Source organism: Cydia pomonella, chromosome 6 (assembly GCF_033807575.1).
Source record: "Cydia pomonella isolate Wapato2018A chromosome 6, ilCydPomo1, whole genome shotgun sequence".
NCBI classification, from domain to species: domain Eukaryota; kingdom Metazoa; phylum Arthropoda; class Insecta; order Lepidoptera; family Tortricidae; genus Cydia; species Cydia pomonella.
The window spans coordinates 20,565,557-20,588,234 of record NC_084708.1 but is presented as its reverse complement, the minus strand read 5'-3'; the positions used below and the strand labels follow the sequence as shown (position 1 = coordinate 20,588,234).

Sequence of the window (22,678 nt, the reverse complement as noted above, 5' to 3'; positions counted from 1 at the left end):
CTTCAGGTTTAATAGCCACTGCTTATCATACTTTGTTTTCTGGTACTGGTATTCATTTCCATAATGAAGGTAATGCTATAAGCAGATCCAACTATATGGGTGGTTATTCTTTATTATGTTTTGATTTGACTCCTGATTTATCTGCTAGTTCAACTTCACACTGGAATCTTGTTAGACATGGAAGTGTTAGAATCGAAGTTCGTTTTGATTCAGCTTTAAATAGCACTATAAACTGTGTTGTGTATGCTGAATTTGATAACATAATTGAAATAAATAAAAATCGCGATGTCACTGTAGATTATAACAGTTAGTAATTAAATAAATACAATGTATTCACACAATTTTTATCATTACCCCTTCAACGTTGGTTGTAAAATCATCAGTAGTCAACATATACATTTTGTTTGATATGGATTCGAATGAAATACAACTGGGTATGAATAAAATAAACCAAAGGTTTAAGTCAAATGTTTTTCCTGCAAATCGCATTCCTGTTTGGATCAATTTACCTGCTTTTATTATTAGCAATTTGGACCCCGATTCTAAACCTGGGTCTCATTGGATCGCAATTTACATTGATGTGAACGGATATGGTGAATACTTTGACTCTTTTGGCCGAAAGCCTACTGGTTATCATAAGTTATTTCTAAAAAGAAATGCTAAAAGGTGGTTTCATAACCATAAATCACTTCAAAATTATTTTACCTCAGTTTGTGGGGAATATTGTTTAGTTTATCTTTATTTTAAGTATCAAGGGAAAAAAATGTCTCAATTTCTAAATTTGTTTTCTGATAATACTTTGAGTAATGATCTAGTATTAAGAAATATGTTTAAACAAATCTTTGTGAAATAAAAGAATATGTACAATGAAATTATGTGTTTTATTTATAAAAAATATATATGTTACACAAAAAGTTCGATATACACAGTATTACAATTAAGACACTTAAAATAAGTTTGAAGCTAAACGTTAACTAAAACTATTTTAAACAATACAATATTTGAAAAACTTATTTTAGACCTAAGATTATGAAATTAAACAAAGCACTTTAACACTATTTATTTTCAGTTCCTAAACAATATTTAACACACTTAGGCTTTGCCGATAACTCTTTTGTGATGTTGTAAATGACATCACGAGCACTTTGTTCATGCGTGTCCCCTTCTCCGACGGTGTAGTATCTAACACGAAGATCGCAGTGTTTCCAATGCTCCAATGGCGAAACATTTTTAATTTTTTCCATGTCGTATACCTCTATTTTGATCAGATGTGAGGCATATGCCCCATCGTCTTGTCCAGATGTAAGGTATGCGACACCGTCTTCCGTCATTTTGGCGACCGTGGAAGATTTCTTGTAGACTTTCGGCTTCTTCTTGGACTTTTCGAAAAACACGTCGATGTTATTGGATGGTCGCTTCTTTGCTATGGCCTGCTTGACTTTGAAAGCAAGCGTCCCTTCCTCATCGCTCGCTTCGTCTTCGTGTTCATTGAAGTAGTAGTTCTTGAAGGTATTCTCGGTAAACTGAAATAATAATATCAATTAAAATTACACACAAACATACACACAAGAGTTAACATGATAATTAAACAATTATAGAGTAACACAATTTAATTACTTACATCCATGATCACAAGTGATAATCAAAACTTCAATGTGTAGAAACCAAGAGCTCTTAACTGAACTGGTGGTCTAAAGATACTATATAATTCACCCTCAGCAGCGGCCTTTTTATATGAATTTGTGTTTAAAAAAAACCTCAGGCACGCTAGTGGGAACAGAGGACCACCTAGGAAGAGACACGTTTTAACAGGATTTTGAAAGTCACTACCCCATCTATCTAACTGGTATAAACAGGAATGCAATAAATTATAGCACTAAATAACGGAAACTTTGTTTACATATACCTACAAGTTGAAACCTGACCTAAAGACGGCCATGTTAACTGTCTATCAATAATTAGCAGTCAATTTCTCACATATACCAAACTTATTTACGAGTGGATAAAAAATCAAGACAACACAAATGTCTCGATCAATAATAATCTGGAATCAATAAAATTTAAGACAAAAACTGCTAACATATAGGTAAATATGTAAAATATTTGGGATGAAATCATCACCCATTATGTATATATACAATAGTTTAGGTATAATTCCTATCGTAAATACACATTATTGATTTCTTCAAAGGTTTGAAAGAGACAGCAACGTGCGAGTGCAAATCCTAACGTAACAGAGGTGGCTATATAAAAAACCCTATTGAATAAAAATAGTATAGGTATGATACCTAGTCGTAAGTACATACAGAGTAAGTAAGTATGTAATTGTATATAAATAAATGGGCGTTGCAAACAATACAGGTTTGAAAGAGACAGCATGAAAATCGTGGCACGTTAAGGGCCTATATAAAAGAAATATCTAATCTTAAGTACATAAGAAAAGGAAGTAAATATGTAATTATATATAAACAGGCGTTGCAACCAATATTGTTCTCGCAACGTAACAGAGGTGGCTATATAAAAAAACCCAATTGAATAAAAATAGTATAGGTATGATACCTAGTCGTAAGTACATACAGAGTAAGTAAGTATGTAATTGTATATAAATAAATGGGCGTTGCAAACAATACAGGTTTGAAAGAGACAGCATGCAAATCGTGGCACGTTAAGGGCCCATATAAAAAAAATACCTAATGTTAAGTACATAAGGAGGAAGTAAATATGTAATTATATATAAATAGGCGTTGCAACCAATATTGTTTTCTCAAAGAGCTGTACAGTTTGAAGGAGGCGACATGCAAAATCGTAACGTAATAGGTGTTCATATAAAAAAACCTATGTAATATAAATAGGTCAGGTAAAATACTTATTCCTAAGTAGATATGGAGTAAGTAAATATGTAATAATTATTAAATTAATTAATTGTTGCAAACACGTACAGAATAAATAAGATCGGAGTGAGACCGCAGGCAGTAACAATAGCATGTCGCCGAGTCGTGGTAACAATAGAGACAATAGAAAGGGCCGGCGAGGGTTTTATGGCAGAGTCGACGAGCGTGTATTGTTTATGTAGCGGAGTGCAGAAGTGATAGAAGGAGACTCCGGGCACTGTCGGGACCTATCGCAATCGATCCAAATGGGGCCCTATTTGTTTTTTTTTTTTTTTTTTTTTTTTTTTTTTTTTTTTTTTTTTTTTTTTTTTTTTTTTTTTTAGGTCGGGCAGACTGGGATCAGGGGTGGGACACCTGGTGGGCGAGGGGCGGAGCTAAAGGGGGGGCGTGAAACCATGGGGCAGAACCGGCGCTTCTATACTACTTAAGGAAATAGTTTGTGTCCGGGAAAAAGACAAAGGGTACTATTTCATCACAAAAAATTGCCCTGAAAAGGGTAAAATTGCGGATGAAATATACTTGTAAAAGTAAACTATAAATAAATAAATAAATATTATAGGACTTTATTACACAAATTGACTAAGTCCCACAGTAAGCTCAATAAGGCTTGTGTTGAGGGTACTTAGACAACGATATATATAATATATAAATATTTATAAATACTTAAATACATAGAAAACACCCATGACTCAGGAACAAAATTATCCATGCTCATCACACGAATACATGCCTTTACCAGGATTTGAACCCGGGACCATCAGCTTCGTAGGCAGGGTCACTACCCACTAGGCCAGACCGGTCGTCAAACTAGTACTTCCAAAAAACAATGCAATATAATATATAAAAGTGTAATTAGTTTTTTTAACAAATAAACTTTTTGCTTCAGTCTTTATTAAATATATCTGCGCAGCGAAACAGGGAACCGTAAAACGATCAGTATTCCGGCCACGTGGCAACATCATTACCTAAGCAGGAGTATCGAATATTGATATCAAACTTATTATTAGATCCGATATTAAACGAGTTTTATACATGAAATTTTTGGTTTTTGGGGTACCTATGATGTGATTGAATACTAAAATGTATTGTTTCATGAACAAGTAGATTGAGAAAATATTTAATAGAAAGGATACGAGTATGGGGCAATATGGAGTGCTTCAAAAAAGGAGTGTACAGAGCCCCTAGTGTAAATGAATTGGATTTTGCGTTAAGTCTCATTAAGTATGGGATTTAGAAACAGCGCGCCAAGCGTTTTGGAGACTCAAAATCTCATACAAAATGAGAATTAACGCAAACGCGTACGTCACGTTACGTCATCGAATAAATTTACACTAGGGGTACCGAAACGCGTATGTAACACCTCTAGAGTTGCAAGCGTCCATAGACTAGGTGACTGCTTACCATCAGGCTTGTTTGCCGACGTAGTATTAAAAAAAAGGAAAGTGCTGCGCGATAATCAACTCAGCCGTAGTGAGTGTGCAGTCGCCACCAGATATATCGGAGTGGCCAATGTGTTCATAAATATCTGAACAAAGCCTTTATTATGAAGATGTTAAAGCGACTGTTCGGATATCTTAGAGTGGCTTCGATGCTCCGATATATATAAGTCAAAATTACAGATTAAGACAAACGATCGATATTAGCTAATTCAGGCATGTAAGGCGTTTATGGATGACGTCTGTATACTTTAACCTCATTTGCCACTTTAATCCCGTGTCATTGATTCAGATGTGTAAAATCTAAGACAACGATATAGCGCTGTACAGCTCAATACAGTTTGCGGTAACTCTTGACTGTAAAAAGTTGACGTTTGACAATTCAGTGACCGCAAAATATATGGCGCAGTACATCCATGCATTAGTACTTTAGTAGCGCCATCTGTTTTGTATGTCAAACTAAGGGGCACATTTTTTCTTTGACTTTACCTCTCTATTATATTAAATATTTCTCTTTGTTACTATTAAATTTCGACTTCACGTTGATTTCGTTTAGATTTTTTTAATTTGTATGTTTTCTTGTCAAGTCGAATACGGACCAACATTGAAAATGCAAAATGAAAAAAGATAGCTTTTTAAACAACACGACGTCACGAATAATCACAGGCAATAGTTTATTTTATATATTTGTATACTGTGTACGTTAGAAAAACACCCTCTATGTTTGTTTGTTTGTTGTTGTGTGTTTGTTTATGTTGAGGTTGCCAGAGCTCAACGAGGGGGAGGCGGGTTTAGGGTCGGCAACGCGCATGTAACTCCTCTGGAGTTGCAGGCTTACATAGGCTACGGAGACTGCTTACCATCAGGCGGGCCGTATGCTTGTTTGCCACCGAAATAGTATATAAAAAAAAGTGAATATTGAGATTTAAAAAGCAGACATGAGCTTAAACACCACCAGTTATGACTTAATTTCTCTTAAAATCAAATATGATCGTGATCCCTCAAAATGAGTTACTGACTCGAGTTTGAGTTGTATAATGAAACGCACGACGTATATCAAAAGGATAGGAAATGTGGACTTTGTGGACCCATCTCGAACTAAAGCTGATGCCGTAGGGCTGAAGGAATTAATATTCAAGTTTAATCTTAAGGACCTACCTACAACCTACTACTACAACCACCAAATGGAGGCGGTGTTAGTGGCAGCCGTGAACTCAGCGGATCACAATCAAACCTTGCAGTGGGTACTGAACTAGATTTACAAAGACCAGGTTTTCGTAATAAACGTAAACTGTCTGATTTTTCTGGTGACCTTTTAATGGAAATGGCAGATTTAAAAAAGCAGATGGCTGAAATGATGACTCTACTAAAATTTTCTAGTAACACCCAAACAGAAAATATAGAAAAGCTCTGCCAGGATGTGAGTACCATTAAAAATCAAATTGGTAACATATCGAGTAGTATTGACACTATGAGTGCCGAACAGAACCAGTTAAAGACCGATGTAAGAAACTTGACCACATCTGTAACGGCCGCCGAAAATAAAGTGAAGGTAATAGAAACGGATCTTCAGTCACTTAGATCAAGTGTTACACGAGCACCCATTGCGTTAACGCCTGACAGTTACAATCAGCTCGTTGCAGAATGTCAACAGCGATCCATTCGAGATAAGAATATCATTATAGTCGGTATCCAAGAAGCAGGTCCCGAGGCTGCTGATAGAGATGTCCTTGACAAATATGAAATTGAAAAGATTATAAAAACAATATATAACGACTGCCCTGATCCTCTGCAGATCATTCGCCTAGGTAAATACGTCGAAAACAAAGTTCGCCCAATAAAGGCGACCTTTGCATCAAAGGCTACAGTGAACAACATACTCCGAAATAAAAATAAAATACATAATGTTAAAATATACTCGGACCAAACGCCCTACCAGAGAGACTTTCTAAAAAGTGTAAAAGAAGAACTTCAAGCTCGAATATCTAATGGTGAGCCAAACTTATACATCAAATATGTAAAGGGCATACCAAAAATTTTATCTTCACATCCAAAAAACCATGTACAAGTAACGGTGACGGAGACTCCGGCGGTGTAAAATTAAACTCATATATATATACTAATATAGCTAATATTACGTACCAGATTTCAACTAAACATACTGGAATCGAAATCCATGGCTAGCTTCAACAAGCACCTAAAATTCTATATAATAAATAATGTAATAATTAAATGAGCCTGTGCATGTATATTTGTTAAGCAAATAGTACGTACATATAATCAAATACATTTTCAATTAATCCAAATAAATATTATTTTTAAGTTTTATACTTTAAAATAATAATATCCGAAAAAAATCACGCATGTAATTTCATATTCAATATATATACTATATTACTACATGTATCCTATATGTCTTACAACCGTTAATATTCATATGTAAACAATACTAATTCAAACTATACTATTAAACAATATACTAAAATAAACATAAATAACAATAAACTAAAATGATAAATGCAAAAACTTTATTTCCCTACTTATTATTTTATCCATAAAATTACATGAAAATAATATACATCAACAAAATAACTATACTATAAATAAAAAAGTTACAACTACTATAAATGAAATATATATATATAAATGAAATGATATATAAATGAAATACCGTAAATAATTGTAACTTGTTATATTATTTGTAACAAATACTATGTAATACTCTGTGACTTGCGTTATAATAACCAATTGACTTCTCCATGCTAACTGGTTCGTAGCTCGCCGACATTTGTCACGCAACGAGTTTTCATTGCCCCGCTGACGGACGCATAATTGGTAAACCAATATAACGCGACTCACAATTCCTACTAACCGCGCTTAATTGGAAGTCACACATATACTTGATTGCGTAAACTCACATGCGCTAGTTAAGCGCTGGGAATGCACCATAGTTACTTGTACGAGTTAAGTTATCCAAGTCGGCTAGTTAAGTATTTCTTTTCTATTCTACCCACTTTGTAACCTAACTAAAATTTTGTATCGATTAATCTTACATTGTCTGCATGTTAGTCCTAAGATATATTATATAAATATTGTATTCTCAAGTAAGCGAATTTTGTAAATTCTTTTTGAGAATAAATTTCTTCTTAACCATAAACCTATGTTTGGGCATGTTGTTGTTATGGCAATAATAGGGTGGCACCGAATAACACGACCACCTTCAAATCACCTCTATAGTTGGGGAGCCGGATATGATAAACGTGTACTTACTCGAGCGTCGTTTACCTATTGGAGTCGAAAGATTAGACGATAGGAAGGAAAAAGGGTTATATAAAGTTTTCTTTTCCAGCGATTAGGAAAGCGTCTACAGATTTTTTTTTTTAATTTTGGGGGTTGGTTAAAAAATCGTTAAGTAGATTGTGAATTTGATCGTTTTGGTCCAAATTAATGCTATAATTATTCTATTATTTAATTCGACAGCTATTTGTACGCTTTTCCTTAATTTGACGATCACTAGTTCGACGCCCGATTTTCACATTGTAACCGTCAGATTAAGGAAATGCGTAAAAATAATTGTCAGATGTAGTAATAGCAAAATTAAAGCAATAATTTGCCCACAATCGGCTTAACGACTTGTTGTACGCCCCCCGCCACCAACCAAACAACCAAAGGATCAACATAGACGGCTAAAAGTGGTTGAGGTAAGCTCCACGGAGTAGCAAGATATCACTCATATCTTAATCTGACGCGCTCGAGTAACTGCATAAATCCTCTCTCGGCTCCCCAACCCCTATACAGCGTTGCCCAAAAATACGTTAGATTTTTTAAACTATAGCATGGCTATTTTAGTTACTCGTTATTTTAACAGCATTAGTATATCAAAGTAATTTTCTTCTAGAATATTTTGAAGATGTACGTTTTATTTTAGATGAATGATTGTTTTTTAACACAATTTTTAAAAGACAGAAAGTCTTTTCCAACATGTTTTCGGACCCACCTTTACATTTTGATGTTTACTGGGAGAAAATGAGTCATAAAACGAAAATACAAAGTTTACAAGTTATTCTTGATTTAGAATTAACAAATTAAGACATCTCAAGTTTACAAAAGGTACTGGTAAGCTAATTATTTTGTTCTACAAAAGATTTTCATTGCAAAATATATTAACCCTTTCTGTACGGGGACTTGGAACGCCTAGCACCGCCTCAATACGGGCATGTCTTTGCGAGAGTCAGCGGTTAGACATATTTTCACTTACGTGTATTTTCTGAAATATAACAGCTGTGCGGTTGAAATTTTGTACACACATTAAAAACATTATGCACTTTTGATAACTACTCACTTATTGCACTTATAATCACTATTACTTTATATTTCACGCGTAATATCTCTCACTAAAAAAAGTATAAATGTAAGTTACTACAAGCGATTTTAACTATTGTTAGTTTTGTAAATATTAGTTTATGATATTTTGAATAGAACAAGGCCTTGAAATGATAATAATTATTAACAAAATGCAAAAATATCAACCGTTTTAACGCAACATAAAAACACGACTGCCATTTGAATAAAATAGTGATGTGCACCTATCGATACAGTTGTCGATATTTATCTGTACTGCTCAAGGGTAAAAATAAAAAAGTGTAGCAGAGATCATTACTATTTTAATCTTAAGAACATATTATTATTATTTATTACCATGCACTGTAATATAAGCCAATTTTATAACTTTTTTTTTAAATTATTCTATAAATCACGAAATTTACAACTATAACACTTGCAACTAGCCTAACTACTAAAACTCGATGAAATATAAAACAACACTATTTGCCGCCATATTGAGTTACTTTTTCTGCACTCGTGGAGTACGGGTGTCAACCCCAGTTGACAGAAAAAATGCGGGATATTTAAATAAATATTTGTTTTAACGCCATCTACCAGAATGTTTTGCCATTTTTTTTTAATCTATACTAATGCTACTACTAAATATCATCGTTATTACCAACATATAAGGTCTAAGTTGGTTGAAAAAAAATTTCAAACTTCGTCCTTGTTTCGATCAACTATAGTTGACACCCGTACTACAGTGATGATGCCTAATTGGCCACTCTGGTTGTCACCCGTACAGAAAGGGTTAAATGAGACTTTGGATAGCCACGTTTTCCTGTACCTGCTGTTTCCTGCGTTGACGTGGGCTATGTTACTTCAATCTGCTGACTAAAATTAGTGACAGATTTAACGGTCTAATTTCGACAGTAATGTGGCAACGTCATTAACGCAATTTCTCAAGAAAATCCACAGGTACAACAGTAATATGCTGCAGAGGCCATCCGAATACATACTGTGTAACAAATCCAGATCAAATTTATAACTTGTTATTACAAATAGAATAAGCCTCAGGGTTTCGATCTTCTCTTGATACGATTATGAGAATATCTATACATTTAAGTAATGTTACATAAGTATTTTAAATATCATCGTATTATGATGTGAATGCATTTATCAAAATAATCATTTTTTTTTTCATTAAATTTTTTTTTTCATTTGCTAAATAAAAATCTAAAATTTATTGAATGAAGTTCGGTGTTAGTTGTTGACGTCAATTAGAAAAAGAAACATTTTAAGTACCTAAATTACCTTTCCACGTTGACGAAATTATTATTTACTTTACCTTTAGTTATATTTAATGATACGATATGAATGCATGACAATGACATGTCATACGCCGTAGGTGATTTTTTATATAAAAGGTCAAAGAAGGTTTACTAATGTGAGGAATTATATCCTGTAGTAAATAATTCATATTAATTCATAATCATTTATTTGTACCTAAAAAAAGAGTTAGAAGGAAAAAAAAATTACATATATTGATTTTTCTCCCAACCATATGCTTCTGCAATGAAAACTGCACGTTGGTAACGATCACTAACCATTAGGCATATCACTCGCACTTGTTGGTGCGCGTGAGTGATGCAGGTCGTATCAACTCCAATTCCTTTTGTTCACAAATGCCTTCACAATTTGGAGGATTTTACAACTGGAGTTCTGTAATTTTCTGTACAAAAAGTATGCCGATTTTTGCGGGGTAGGGCACGTCAAATGTATGGATATTTGTACGTTTACAAATAGCCATGTCAGATAAACGTCAGTCCATACAATACATATTTTCCGAGGTTTCCGACAAGGGAATAAGCTCTTAAAGGCGACTCCGGTTGTGAAATCCTCCAAGGCTCAGAGGCATTTATTGACCTGTCCCGCAAAAACGCATTTCATTTCGTATAATAATTATATATTTTTCAACATTTCAGATTGATCATTATTTTCCTGGGCATTTTTTAACATCTATTGTAAAAAATAAAATCCTATCCCTGCAAATCTGTAGAAAATTGGCCTATGTACGGGACAAAGGTACACAATTTAGTGGATTACTTCTCAGCATTTCAGTCGCCTTAGAATTTGTATACTTTGTATTTAGAAACTTTTTGGAACGAGATAAAAACAGGCTCATTTAAAGTTAGCGAGACAGAATGTTATCCAAGATCTTCACGCCACCCGAGACAAACTAATCTGAGAAAGGTTCCATGTGTTTGTTCCCAACTTTACAATGTTTCTTATCTCGACGCATCGTTTAGTACAGTCTAGACGTATTATGGATGGCTTTATCCACATGATAAAATAAGTGTCACGTTTTGACACCACGCGATTGGAAGAGACAGACTCAGTCTTTATCACTCCGTCATATTGACAACTACGACCATCGTACTCGTATCTGTAGAGTTCACTATAGCACTAACTTCAACTTTTCAGAACAGTTTGCAATGAACCCTTAATATTTTTATGTCCATCGATAACATTTTCTTAAACCAAGAACAATAATGATTCTTAAAAAATGCAATAACTAATAAATACCGAATAAAAAGTAAAATGCATTTTCACTCGGCCAAATGTTGTTCTTAGTGTATACTCGTAGGTAGAATATAATTTAAATTAATTTAATTATTATTATTTATTATTTGAATATATCTGTAGCATGTAGGCACTAACTCCTACATTTAAGTACTTACTTGTAATACTAACAATGTTCTGGACCCGGAGTCTGAAATAAATACATTGAAATATAATAGAATATATTTTAAAATAAGTAAAATAAGTCAAAATGACGGATAAAGACAATCTATTAATAGCTAGGTCAGACTTGTAGCGCATATATGAATCGAATATGACTAGAGATTATATACCCTTTACTACAAAATATGGATTTCTCTAATCGGTCTTGCAGTTTTCTAAAAATTGGGCATTTCATCTAAGTATACTCAAAAAATAAGTATTAAAGAACAATTGTGATAAATTGAGAACATTTTTATTAAAAATTTTGAATGGCCGAAGTGATTTTTGATGTGAATTCATTATTTAACATTGGGATTTTGGACACTTACTAAAGAAACCAACACTTACTTAGGCCATTTGAGCGTGGGGACTATATACCAATCCATCTTGTGCACGAATCTAAATTATTATTAAATATATTACTAAAGAAAATATATTAAAATTTATATTTTTCTTGATAACGCAATACTAGAATCCCCGAGGAATCAAAACAATCGATCAATTTGGTCATGATGTTATTTAATATATTAATTTTTGTATTTTTGCAGTATCTCGAGGATTTTAAATGGCCCCTGGATGTACTTTGGATCATGTGTAGTCTGGTTACACCACCAGCCTAATACAGCATTTTCATCTCGGTGAAATAAAACATAACCTTAATTTAGTGCATGTTTAATAACAGCTGACTGTACAGACTGTCAATCGATGACACGCAGACCCATAATCCAGGCGCCTGGGCTCGCTTTGCTGGAGCTCGCACGAAGAGATAAAACCGGCCAATCTTTTATTCTCTAAAAACGGCTTTTGTGGAAAATAGATAAGAACGCAATAAACTTTTACTTGTATACAAGGTTTCTTTTATTGTCATAGGTCGTGGGTAAAATGTATAAGAGCGCTTGTTGTTTTGTGTTTGACAGTGTTGAGTTGGACCCACTGACTACAGAGACATTGCATTATGATACACTAGCTCTTGCCTGGGACTTCATCTACGTAGAATGATGATGATTGATATAAATGGTCCCTATGTCCTTCCACGGACCTCAAACTATCCCCATACCAAATTGCATCTAAATCGGTTTTTGCGGTTTAAGCGTGAAGAGGTAACAAGCACACGCACTACGACACACACGAATGAGGGTAGACTGAGCGCGGTCACAACATTGACACTCACCCGCCATCTTCAGTTACCCGTGAAAAAAAAACTCAATTTTTTGTTCCAAAAAAATAAATAAATACAGCAACGAATAAACAAACACGCACAATAGAGACAATAGGGTGTAAGTCCAATAAGGTTGTTGACGGTATTGTGCAAAAAAATAGTTATTAGTACACAAGAGAGCAAAGTTTGATATTTCCTCGAGTGCTTATTTTGAGTTTGATCTCGTGTAGTACATAAGACTTTTCAAATCAACAGTGAGAACATATTTGGAAGGTAAAAATAAAAGCTGAAAAAATGAAATACTTCTTTATCACTGTTTCACTCAGCTTTCTTAAGGTATTCTAACAATTAAGTTTAATTACCGCAATTAAACAAAATAAAAGAAATCACAATAATACAATACAGGAATAACGAACATTAACTGACAGTTCAGTCGAATACTTTTTTTTGTAATAAAAAAATGTTATTAGTTACGGTCCGAATTGCGGGTTACTTTTTGTCAATTATAGTAGAGATCGTTAAAAGTGGAATTCCTTATTTTGCGTAATAATCTTAGTAGTTTTTTAGTTCATTGTTTTGATTGTACAATTAAATATGGTGTTTTTATTAAATTTGAAGCTTTTTTTTATTCATTGATTATTACGAATGAAAAGTCATAGGCTGATTTGGAACGTTGCGGTCTGACTTATTTGGGTGCCTATATGTAATAAACCTTCAGTATACCGTTGAATTACGTTTGAACTTTTTTTGCTAATGAGGTGAAAGGGACAGAGAGAATAGAATCCAAATAATTAGAACTTGTATATTAGCCTTAGAAATGACGTACGTAGAATTGACATCCGAATGTAAAGGTCACTTGAATGTAATTTTGTCTCACTCGTTTTTAAGCAGTAAATTAGCCATGTTCGAGCTGCTGAGGTGAAAAATATATTTTACATCGTGCATGACTAGCACTAAAATTATTGAGAAAAAAAATAACCAAAAAAATTAATACAAAAGGTAATCACGATCCACATCACAGTCGATTTAAGTCTAGTGAAACTAACTGTGAATCATTCAAACCTGTTTTAAATAACAGATAGACAGTTACTTTCGCATTTAGGTATAATATATATTAAGGGATTTACAAAGAGCTTCAGTGACCGCACACAGGCGCAATTTATTTGCAAAATGCTATACCGTGAGCAGTACTACTGAGTTACCATTTATATAATATATGCTCCCTGACCGTTTTCGGCCACGGCGACTGCTTCAACTCCTTTTTTGGCGTTCATGTGCTCTCGTGTGGCTGACGTAGCCGATCTCTGACCATGAGTTACAGTACGCTGCATCTAGTAGTTGTGGTGATCTGTGATTGGACCATAGTTAGAATATACGGTGATCATCTCATTAGATTAACCATCAATTATTGGGAATGAGTTTAGAAAAAGTTATTTTCTGTGGACAAATCAATAAAAGTTAACGATTCTGCAGGCTTTTCACAGAATCGCCGTGATAGTGTTTCAGCCACGAGATAGATACCCCTTCTTTATCTAACTGTATTAATTAGAGAGGTACAGGTACTTTCGCGGGCGAGATATTGGCGCAGAGCTTCTGTACCTACTGGTATCTATATACCCTGTGTTTCTTATTCCAATCTTAAGTAATAAAAAAATAGGAAGGACGCGAACGAGTAGTATAGGTATATTAAATGTGTTTACATTCTAGGACAAAATAATCTACATCTTCTTACGATCTTTACGTTGATTTAACACCTAACTTTATTTTTTATTAATCTCAAACTGTGTCGTTCCCAATAATCCCAAGGTACTCCATTCAACTTGACAAAACCACTCGCAACTTTTTAACTTAAGAAAGGAAAGATTTATAAATCTCAAATAAGATCGGAAACAGACAGAAACCGGGTCAACCTTCGTCCTATTATAAACACCTGTTAAATGCGCGCGAGTCGAGCGCTCGTTCAAGCCAATGCGGAGTATAATATTGCCATCTCACGTAAATCGATCTTTTTGTGAATGCATTTTATTTTGACATGTAAAATATAATGTACATTTCCAATAAGAAATAAATGAATCTAAATTAATCTAATCTAAAATAAACAACTGCTTCGTGCTCTTGTAGGACCCTAATGGCCTACCCACAGAAAAAAATAGCGTTTTCCGTGAGCCTACCGCGAATATATGAAAAAAAATTAAATACAACATAGTGGTCCAAAATACTTAGCAATATTGAAAATTGAATTTTTGTTATTTGGAAAGACACCTAGCTGGAATATAACAAGTGCGATAGAGAGGAAAGTTTAACAATAACGACTGTGTTAATTTTTGGGAAAGCAGTTTAAACTTTACGTATGTCACAAATCCTTGACTTGACGCTATACTGCCTGAGGTTTGAGTTAGAAAGCTTTTAGCGGGAACAGATACTAAAACCTAATCAAAACATATAATAAAAATTAAAAGAAAGAAAAATAATTTATTGCTACAACTAATAATCTTAATTACAATAAAATATTACACACGTAAGCTATACTTAACCTAGACAATATCTTAAAATTAGTTTAATTTACAAAGTTACAATAGGACAGTCTCAGCTATGTACTGGAAGCCCCATCTTTACGGCGTGGTTTCAGCGCTGGTTTTTAGCCTTCCCAAATTGCGGCGGTGACCCAAGGCGACTGCCAAAGTACGTATATGATTTCGAATTTAAATCGCTTAATTTACATAAAGAGCAAAGATTAAATTTAATCACAAAAAGAGAAAACAAAGTTTTAATATCTGGTAATCAATAATGATGAAATTACCGAGCTTTCTCTAGAAAAAATATTTAACACCTGATTCTTACAGATCACCAGGATCTTGGGATTTTGGGTTCTTTCAACTCAGAATCACTAGCATTCAATCTTGATACCAAAAATATGTCCCAAAAATTTGTATGAAAATTGTAGTTTCCACTACGTTACGCTCATACAAGTGAAATATTTTTCTACACTAAATCGTGACGTAATGGAGCGGATGTTTTGGAACATTTTTTTAATGATACGAGTATAATGGAGAATGCTAACGATTCTAAGTAGAATGAGCCCAAGAAAGTCCAGATTTGTAAGAAACAGGTTTTCAATATTCATTTTAGAAAACACCCTCCCACACTTTATTATTACAAATTCCATACATAGTAATCTTGGTCCGACTCTAGAGGTTCTCATGCAAGCAAAATACTCGTTCCCAGACAGGTACGGTCCATGTAACAATTTGGCGGGAAAAGCGTAAAAAGTTTTTAGCGTCACAATATTTCACACAGATAGACAAACATTTTTCATGGCTGTCAGACTAATCTCTTAAGAAGCTTTAGTCTACATTATTAGGAAACTTGTGCAAAGATTATACGCAATAAAGAATTACAATTGTCAACCACATTATATCAAGTAACCGATAAACATCACATATTAAAAGGCTTTTTTATTACTACATTTTATAATTTTCTCTGTATAATTATTAATTGGTATCGTAGATGTGGCAATCGTTCGTAATACACATGTGACATTTATAAATAGAAATTCATTTCTTCAAAAACATAATAGAAGATCAAGGCCGACTCGAGAAGAGAAATTGTGATTATATTTCTTTGTAATATTATTAAATGCCACCTAAATGTCACGCACGTAGCTATTTAGTACAAAAACCCTGCTTTTCCTTAATAATAAATCGCTCAGTATGCAACTGACTTTCGTTATGGCTCCTCTTCACGATGGCCCAGCGCTGGCCCAGCGAGATGGCCATGCGATGGCTGACACGCCACTACACGATGGCGACATTCAGTTGCGATCTATTCGTTTTCCAAGATGGACGTGGGAGCATTAGCCGCTGCAGCAATTTATTTATACGCCACGTACCAACCTTTTCTTAATCTGCACAATAATAAAGTAATTAAAAAGAAATGACGTAGAAGATTATGGTGGATGTTATCTATCCATCGCAATAAATAAACTACTTATTATGGGACAGTATTACACAAATTGACTAAGTCCCACGGAAAGCTCAATAAGGCTTGTGTTGTGGGTACTTAGACAACGATATACATATTATATACATATGTATAAATACTTAAATACATAGAAGACATCCATGACTCCGGAACGAATATCCATGCTCATCACACGAATAAATATCCTTACCAGGATTTGAACCCGGGACCATCGGCTTCATAGGCAGGGTCACTACCCACTAGGCCACACAGGTTGTCACCTAAGTCAATTTAAATTTGTGCAATAAACTCTTCAAAGCTTTGAAACCCTACTAAAAATCATTACTTGTCTCTTCCTTAATGTGCCGCTGTGTAGGTATATATTATTTATGTATATTTAGATATGTAGGTATAATTTATGTATGTATATTTAGATATGTAGGTATCTAATATTAATTTCTTTTATTATTGGTATATTTATTTATTTAAATTGTGAATGTACTGTATATACTGTGTAGATGTCTGCGTAATGTATAATTAATTTACCTAATCCTCTAATTAATTCGTGCACTATTTGTTATAAAAACTTCTTTTTTAAATATCCTGCTACCTTATTTCTATAGTTTTGGTCTTTATGTTTGGGGTTCCATGTTACGCTTTCTCCCCGATATAACTCTAAAAACTTTATTCTTTCGTGATGCACCCACATACTCGTCATTTTTAATCAAAATAATACACAGCACGAACGTCCTCACTCGACCGCGTTCGAGCACGCACTGAGGGATGGGCCACGTGTAGATGCGGACAGCCATCGCTGGTCCACTGCCTTTGATGTGCGGACGAAAAACCGACACCGCGGCCATCCCATCGCCATCCCGCGCGCCATAAGCCATCCGACACCACTACCCTCTCCACACGCTGGCCCAGCTTAGTGGGCCACTATGATGGTCCATCGTGTAGAGGAGCCATTAAAGTTACTCGCTGCCTTAACCCCGCACATTTGGAGGACCGGCGGGACCGCACCGGGGGGTTTGGTATGTCATCCATAACAGCCACGACCACTCCGACAAGAGTCTACCCAAGCAACACAAGGCAGCTGAATATTGTTTGAATAATAGAGCATGGCGGTACTGTAAGCCGAATAAGGTAGCTGAATAATGCCTGTAGTAGCGCTGTTACAGACGTTATACACAAGATTTGGCCACAAATTAAACAGCTTACAACCGAATACCAGCAATATAATAGCTGCATAAGTGTGTGCATAGTGGTGAATCAGCTGAATAACACTTGTATACAGGCTGTCAAAAGCTTTTAAACCAAAGTTATCAAGATTTTTTGTACACAATAAATCAGTTATTCACACGTTATTTAGCTTTTGGTTCACAATGTCCGACCATGTGGCCGGCACAATTTGGATAAATGGATAAGCTGGTTCACTGGTGGATAACTTTTCAATAAAACGTTGGATTTAACACAATAGTCTTTTATTTCGACTTTCACATTATGATGCACAATATTTGTGCACTAAACTAATTTTATTATTTTTAACACAGAGTTACGAACTTACGCGTGCAGCCATTTTTGATAGAGAGAGCGAGAGCAGTGAAAACCATTGACACTATCTATGGGCGTGTGGCGCCGTTTGAGATACCAAAAAAAACTATGTTGACAATAAATCGCAATTACTTATAACGATTAAACATTCCGCCCGCCAAGAACAGTATGTTCTTCCTACCGCCCGCCATGACATCATACAGCAGTACATACATAACAAGGTTTAGGAACTGCACATTACTAACGTACTAAACTAACATGAAAACGAGTTAACATGACATCAATAGATAACTTTGCACTCCATCTAAATTTTTTAAACATAAACAATACAATACACTGTTCACCAGTCTATAAGGCAGAGATCATGAACAACTTTGATTACAATCTATAGAGATAGAGAAAACAGGCTGACTAAGACAAGTAACATTGTATGCTAACTTTAGCACGTTAACTAACATTTACTAACATACCCGTAAAAGTGAGTATCCAGAAATCACCTGAAGGTTAAAAACCCTTTAATTACTACATAACACATAAATGTAATTTAGAAAAAAAAAAAAAACTTATAAGTATACCTATTACAATATTTATACAATTAGTACTCTTTCCTATCAGTTATTTTGAATAAGTACACTTGTATAGTTTTACATACTAGTAGAATTTAGAAGTATTAATAGAGACTTCAGTAACAACCTTGTAGGAACTTCATTACGAGTAAGAACCTAAAGTTATACAGTAACAGTATCAACCATATGAATTTTACAGTACCATTTTGGTACCTACAACTAAATTTAACACATATTAATAACATACTCTTAGTCTTGCTCTGACTGGTAGCAAAATAAGAATACAGGAAACTATAACTTTAACTACATGACAAATAATACTAGTTGGCAACAGGCAACACTATTAATTTGGAAACAGGTCTCATAAGTTTGGAATGTTTACATTTTAAGGTAACGACTCTAGTGACATTGTCTGGACCAGGGTGCTTTTCTTGTACTAACCCATATAACCACATCGAGGGCGGGAGATCATCCTCCTTGACTAACACTACGTCACCTACCTGTGGCTCTGGGGTCACCTTAGTCCATTTGTACCTCTGATAGAGCTTTGTTAGGTACTCCTGAGACCACTTTCGCCAGAACTGCTGCATAATCTTCTGGGTGAGCTGCCATCTATGTAAAGGGCTGATTTGAGAATCTTCATAGTTGCGATCTGGCGCGGTTACCAGAGCTTCGCCAACTAGAAAGTGTCCCGGGGTGAGTGGACTCGTGTCCACTTCATTTGATGGCAGCTGGTACATGGGCCTACTGTTTAGACAAGCCTCAGCCTGTGCTAAAACCGTTGATAACTCCTCAAACGTGAGAGTGGTGCCATCTAGGACCCGTTTCAAATGATATTTAGTAGAGGCGACACCCGCCTCCCAGAGTCCACCGAAATGGGGAGCCCGGGGTGGAATAAAATGCCATTCAGTACCTTCATTAGCTAAGGCCTCAGCAACCTCTTTCATGACAGAAGCCTCGCCCTGCTGGAAGAGGATGCGCAGTTCCTTGGATGCACCGACAAAGTTGGACCCATTGTCGCTCCAAATCTCCTTACAGGGTCCTCGACGTGCCACGAACCGTCTATAAGCAGCTAGAAACCCTTCAGTGGTAAGTGAACTTACTGCCTCCAGGTGGATGCAACGGGTTACCATACATACAAACAGTGCTATATAGCCCTTATAGCTCTTGCATCCTCTACCTTTGGATATTCTGATATTTATAGGGCCTGCATAGTCGCACCCGGTGCGGTGGAACGGTCGAGCAACAGTCACCCTGGTACTGGGTAAATCAGCCATGAAGGGTTGAGTTTTGGTGACTTTGTACTTTATACATCTCACACATTTACTTAAAATATGTCTAATCAAGCTTTTGGCATTAATAATTAGAAACTTGGATCTTACATAATTTAGGGTGAGTTGGGGGCCTCCGTGGAGAGTCCTTGAGTGAGCGTCACTCACAATCAGCTTTGACAAGTGATGGTCATGAGGCATTATGATAGGATGCTTTACATTATAAGAATGATCGCTATGCTCAATCCTACCTCGCGTTCTCATAATGCCATCCTCGTCCAAGAAGGGACACAATGATAAGATAATGCTTCTCCGGGGAATTGGATTAGAGTTATTCAGGTTAGTTAACTCCCGGGGAAAGGCTGACAATTGACTTGCTTTAATACCTACCTTCAAGGCATTATCAAGCTCTCTTGCGGTCAGATAGGATGGAAACGATTCTCCTTTCAGTTTTTTACAAAATCTGAGACAGTAAGCTACTACTCTTACTGCCTTTGTTAAAGATGAGTATTTAGTCCAAGCACTCAACTCTTCGGATGGCTGAGCAGGGGATAAAACTGTACATACCTGGACTTTCATGGGCTTTGCTTCTAGCTCAGTGGATACGGGCTCGGATGTTGGATGCTGGTAGTTAGGGTCATGTAGCCAAGCTGGGCCATGGACCCACAACTCGAATTGGATGAAATCAGATGGTGACATTCCTCGACTCGCACAGTCTGCCGGGTTGCTGGTGGATTCTACATGCGCCCACTGATCATGGTTTAGTATGGATAGGATCTCAGTGACGCGATTGGCAACAAACGTTGTCCAACGGTTCGGCTCACCTTGAAGCCATGCGAGGACTATGGTTGAGTCTGTCCAAGCCCTGCAATGACTGACTGGCATGGATAAGACAGTGGATACTTCTGCCAGCAGTTTGGATAAGAGTACTGCTCCGGAAAGTTCAAGTCGGGGTGTGGAAATTTGGCGGATTGGACAGACCTTCGTTCTGGCTGCGACTAAATGGACAGTAACATTACCTTCATGATCCACTACCCTCAGGTATACGACTGCTGCGTAAGCGTCGTTGGAGGCGTCGCAGTACCCATGCAGCTGGATATCACTCGCGTCTTGCCTGACGCCAACCCATCTTGGCATGATGAAGTCGTTGAGAACCGGGAGCTGCTCACGGAACTCATTCCACTCTGTCAGCAAGTTGGAAGTCACTTCCTCGTCCCACGAGTGACCTGAAACCCACAGTTTTTGCATGTATATCTTGGCTCGGATAATGACTGGGGAAATCTATCCCAGTGGATCAAAGAGACGTGATATGTCAGACAAGATGTTCCGCTTGGTGACGGGGGTTGGCTGTGGAGGTAAGTTAACCTTATAGTGAAATGAGTCAGTCTGATGATTCCAAGACAAGCCTAGGATTTTGATCATGTCATCCAGTTTTATGTCTTTGTCAGAGCTGGTAACCGGGTGTGGATAAATTGTTTCCATTAATCTTTGACTATTGCTTGCCCATTTTTGTAATTCAAACCCAGCTTTACTTAGCAAACTAACTATTTCCGAATAGATTTGGATGGCTTGATCATCTGTCTCACACCCACTCATGAAATCATCCATATAGAAATCTGTCAGCACCCTTTCTGCAGCCAATGGATAATCTTTACCATCATCTTTAGCCACTTGCTGTAAACTTTTGACTGCAAGATAAGGAGCTGACGAGACCCCGAAAGTTACACGTAACATCCTGTAATCCTTTACAATGTCATCAGAACTCTCACGCCACAGCAAGCGTTGGAAATCAGTGTGTTTGTCCACGACTTTAACCTGCCTGTACAATGGATAAGCTGGTTCACTGGTGGATAACTTTTCAATTTATCCAAATTGTGCCGGCCACATGGTCGGACATTGGTCCAATCGAACCGAATAAGAACGAAATTACAAGATTATCACCATGGAATATATAAAATTACAGCAAAATATAGAAGAGATAATTGACAAGGCCGCTTCTAACCTCAAAAAATCACCGAAATCGCGTATGACCAACACGTACTTACAAGCAAGGTTAGATCTTCTCGAAGGAAATTGGAAATCTTTCGAGAGCAACCATCAAACGATTTTGTTAGAATCTAAGGATCCAAGCAATACGTACTTCACAAATGAAACCTATGACAGAGTCGAAGAAAAATATATTGATTATAAGTGTCAGTTAAAAGACGCCTTGGAAAAAATCTCTTCTATATTTTGCTGTAATTTTATATATTCCATGGTGATAATCTTGTAATTTCGTTCTTATCCGGTTCGAAGGACCATGTCCGACCATGTGGCCGGCACAATTTGGATAAATGGATAAGCTGGTTCACTGGTGGATAACTTTTCAATAAAACGTTGGATTTAACACAATAGTCTTTTATTTCGACTTTCACATTATGATGCACAATATTTGTGCACTAAACTAATTTTATTATTTTTAACACAGAGTTACGAACTTACGCGTGCAGCCATTTTTGATAGAGAGAGCGAGAGCAGTGAAAACCATTGACACTATCTATGGGCGTGTGGCGCCGTTTGAGATACCAAAAAAAACTATGTTGACAATAAATCGCAATTACTTATAACGCTTAAACACACAAGTACATCTTTACAGAAAATGTATTCAGATAGTAGCTCTACTACGACTGAGAAGAGATTTTTGCAAACTCTTATTTTTAATGAACTCCAACAGTGATAACTGGATTTGGTCATG

General features: G+C 35.9%; 1 protein-coding gene across 1 annotated transcript; it reads right to left on the bottom strand.

The window, feature by feature from the left end:
• Nucleotides 1–1,037: 1,037 nt before the first annotated feature.
• Nucleotides 1,038–3,216, bottom strand: LOC133519240 (uncharacterized). Its single transcript, XM_061853233.1, has 2 exons — nucleotides 1,622–3,216; nucleotides 1,038–1,523 (listed from the first exon to the last, which is right to left on the bottom strand). The coding sequence occupies exons 1-2, from the start codon at nucleotides 1,625–1,627 to the stop codon at nucleotides 1,056–1,058; spliced, it is 474 nt and encodes a 157-aa protein (XP_061709217.1). The 5' UTR covers nucleotides 1,628–3,216; the 3' UTR covers nucleotides 1,038–1,055.
• Nucleotides 3,217–22,678: the final 19,462 nt, after the last annotated feature.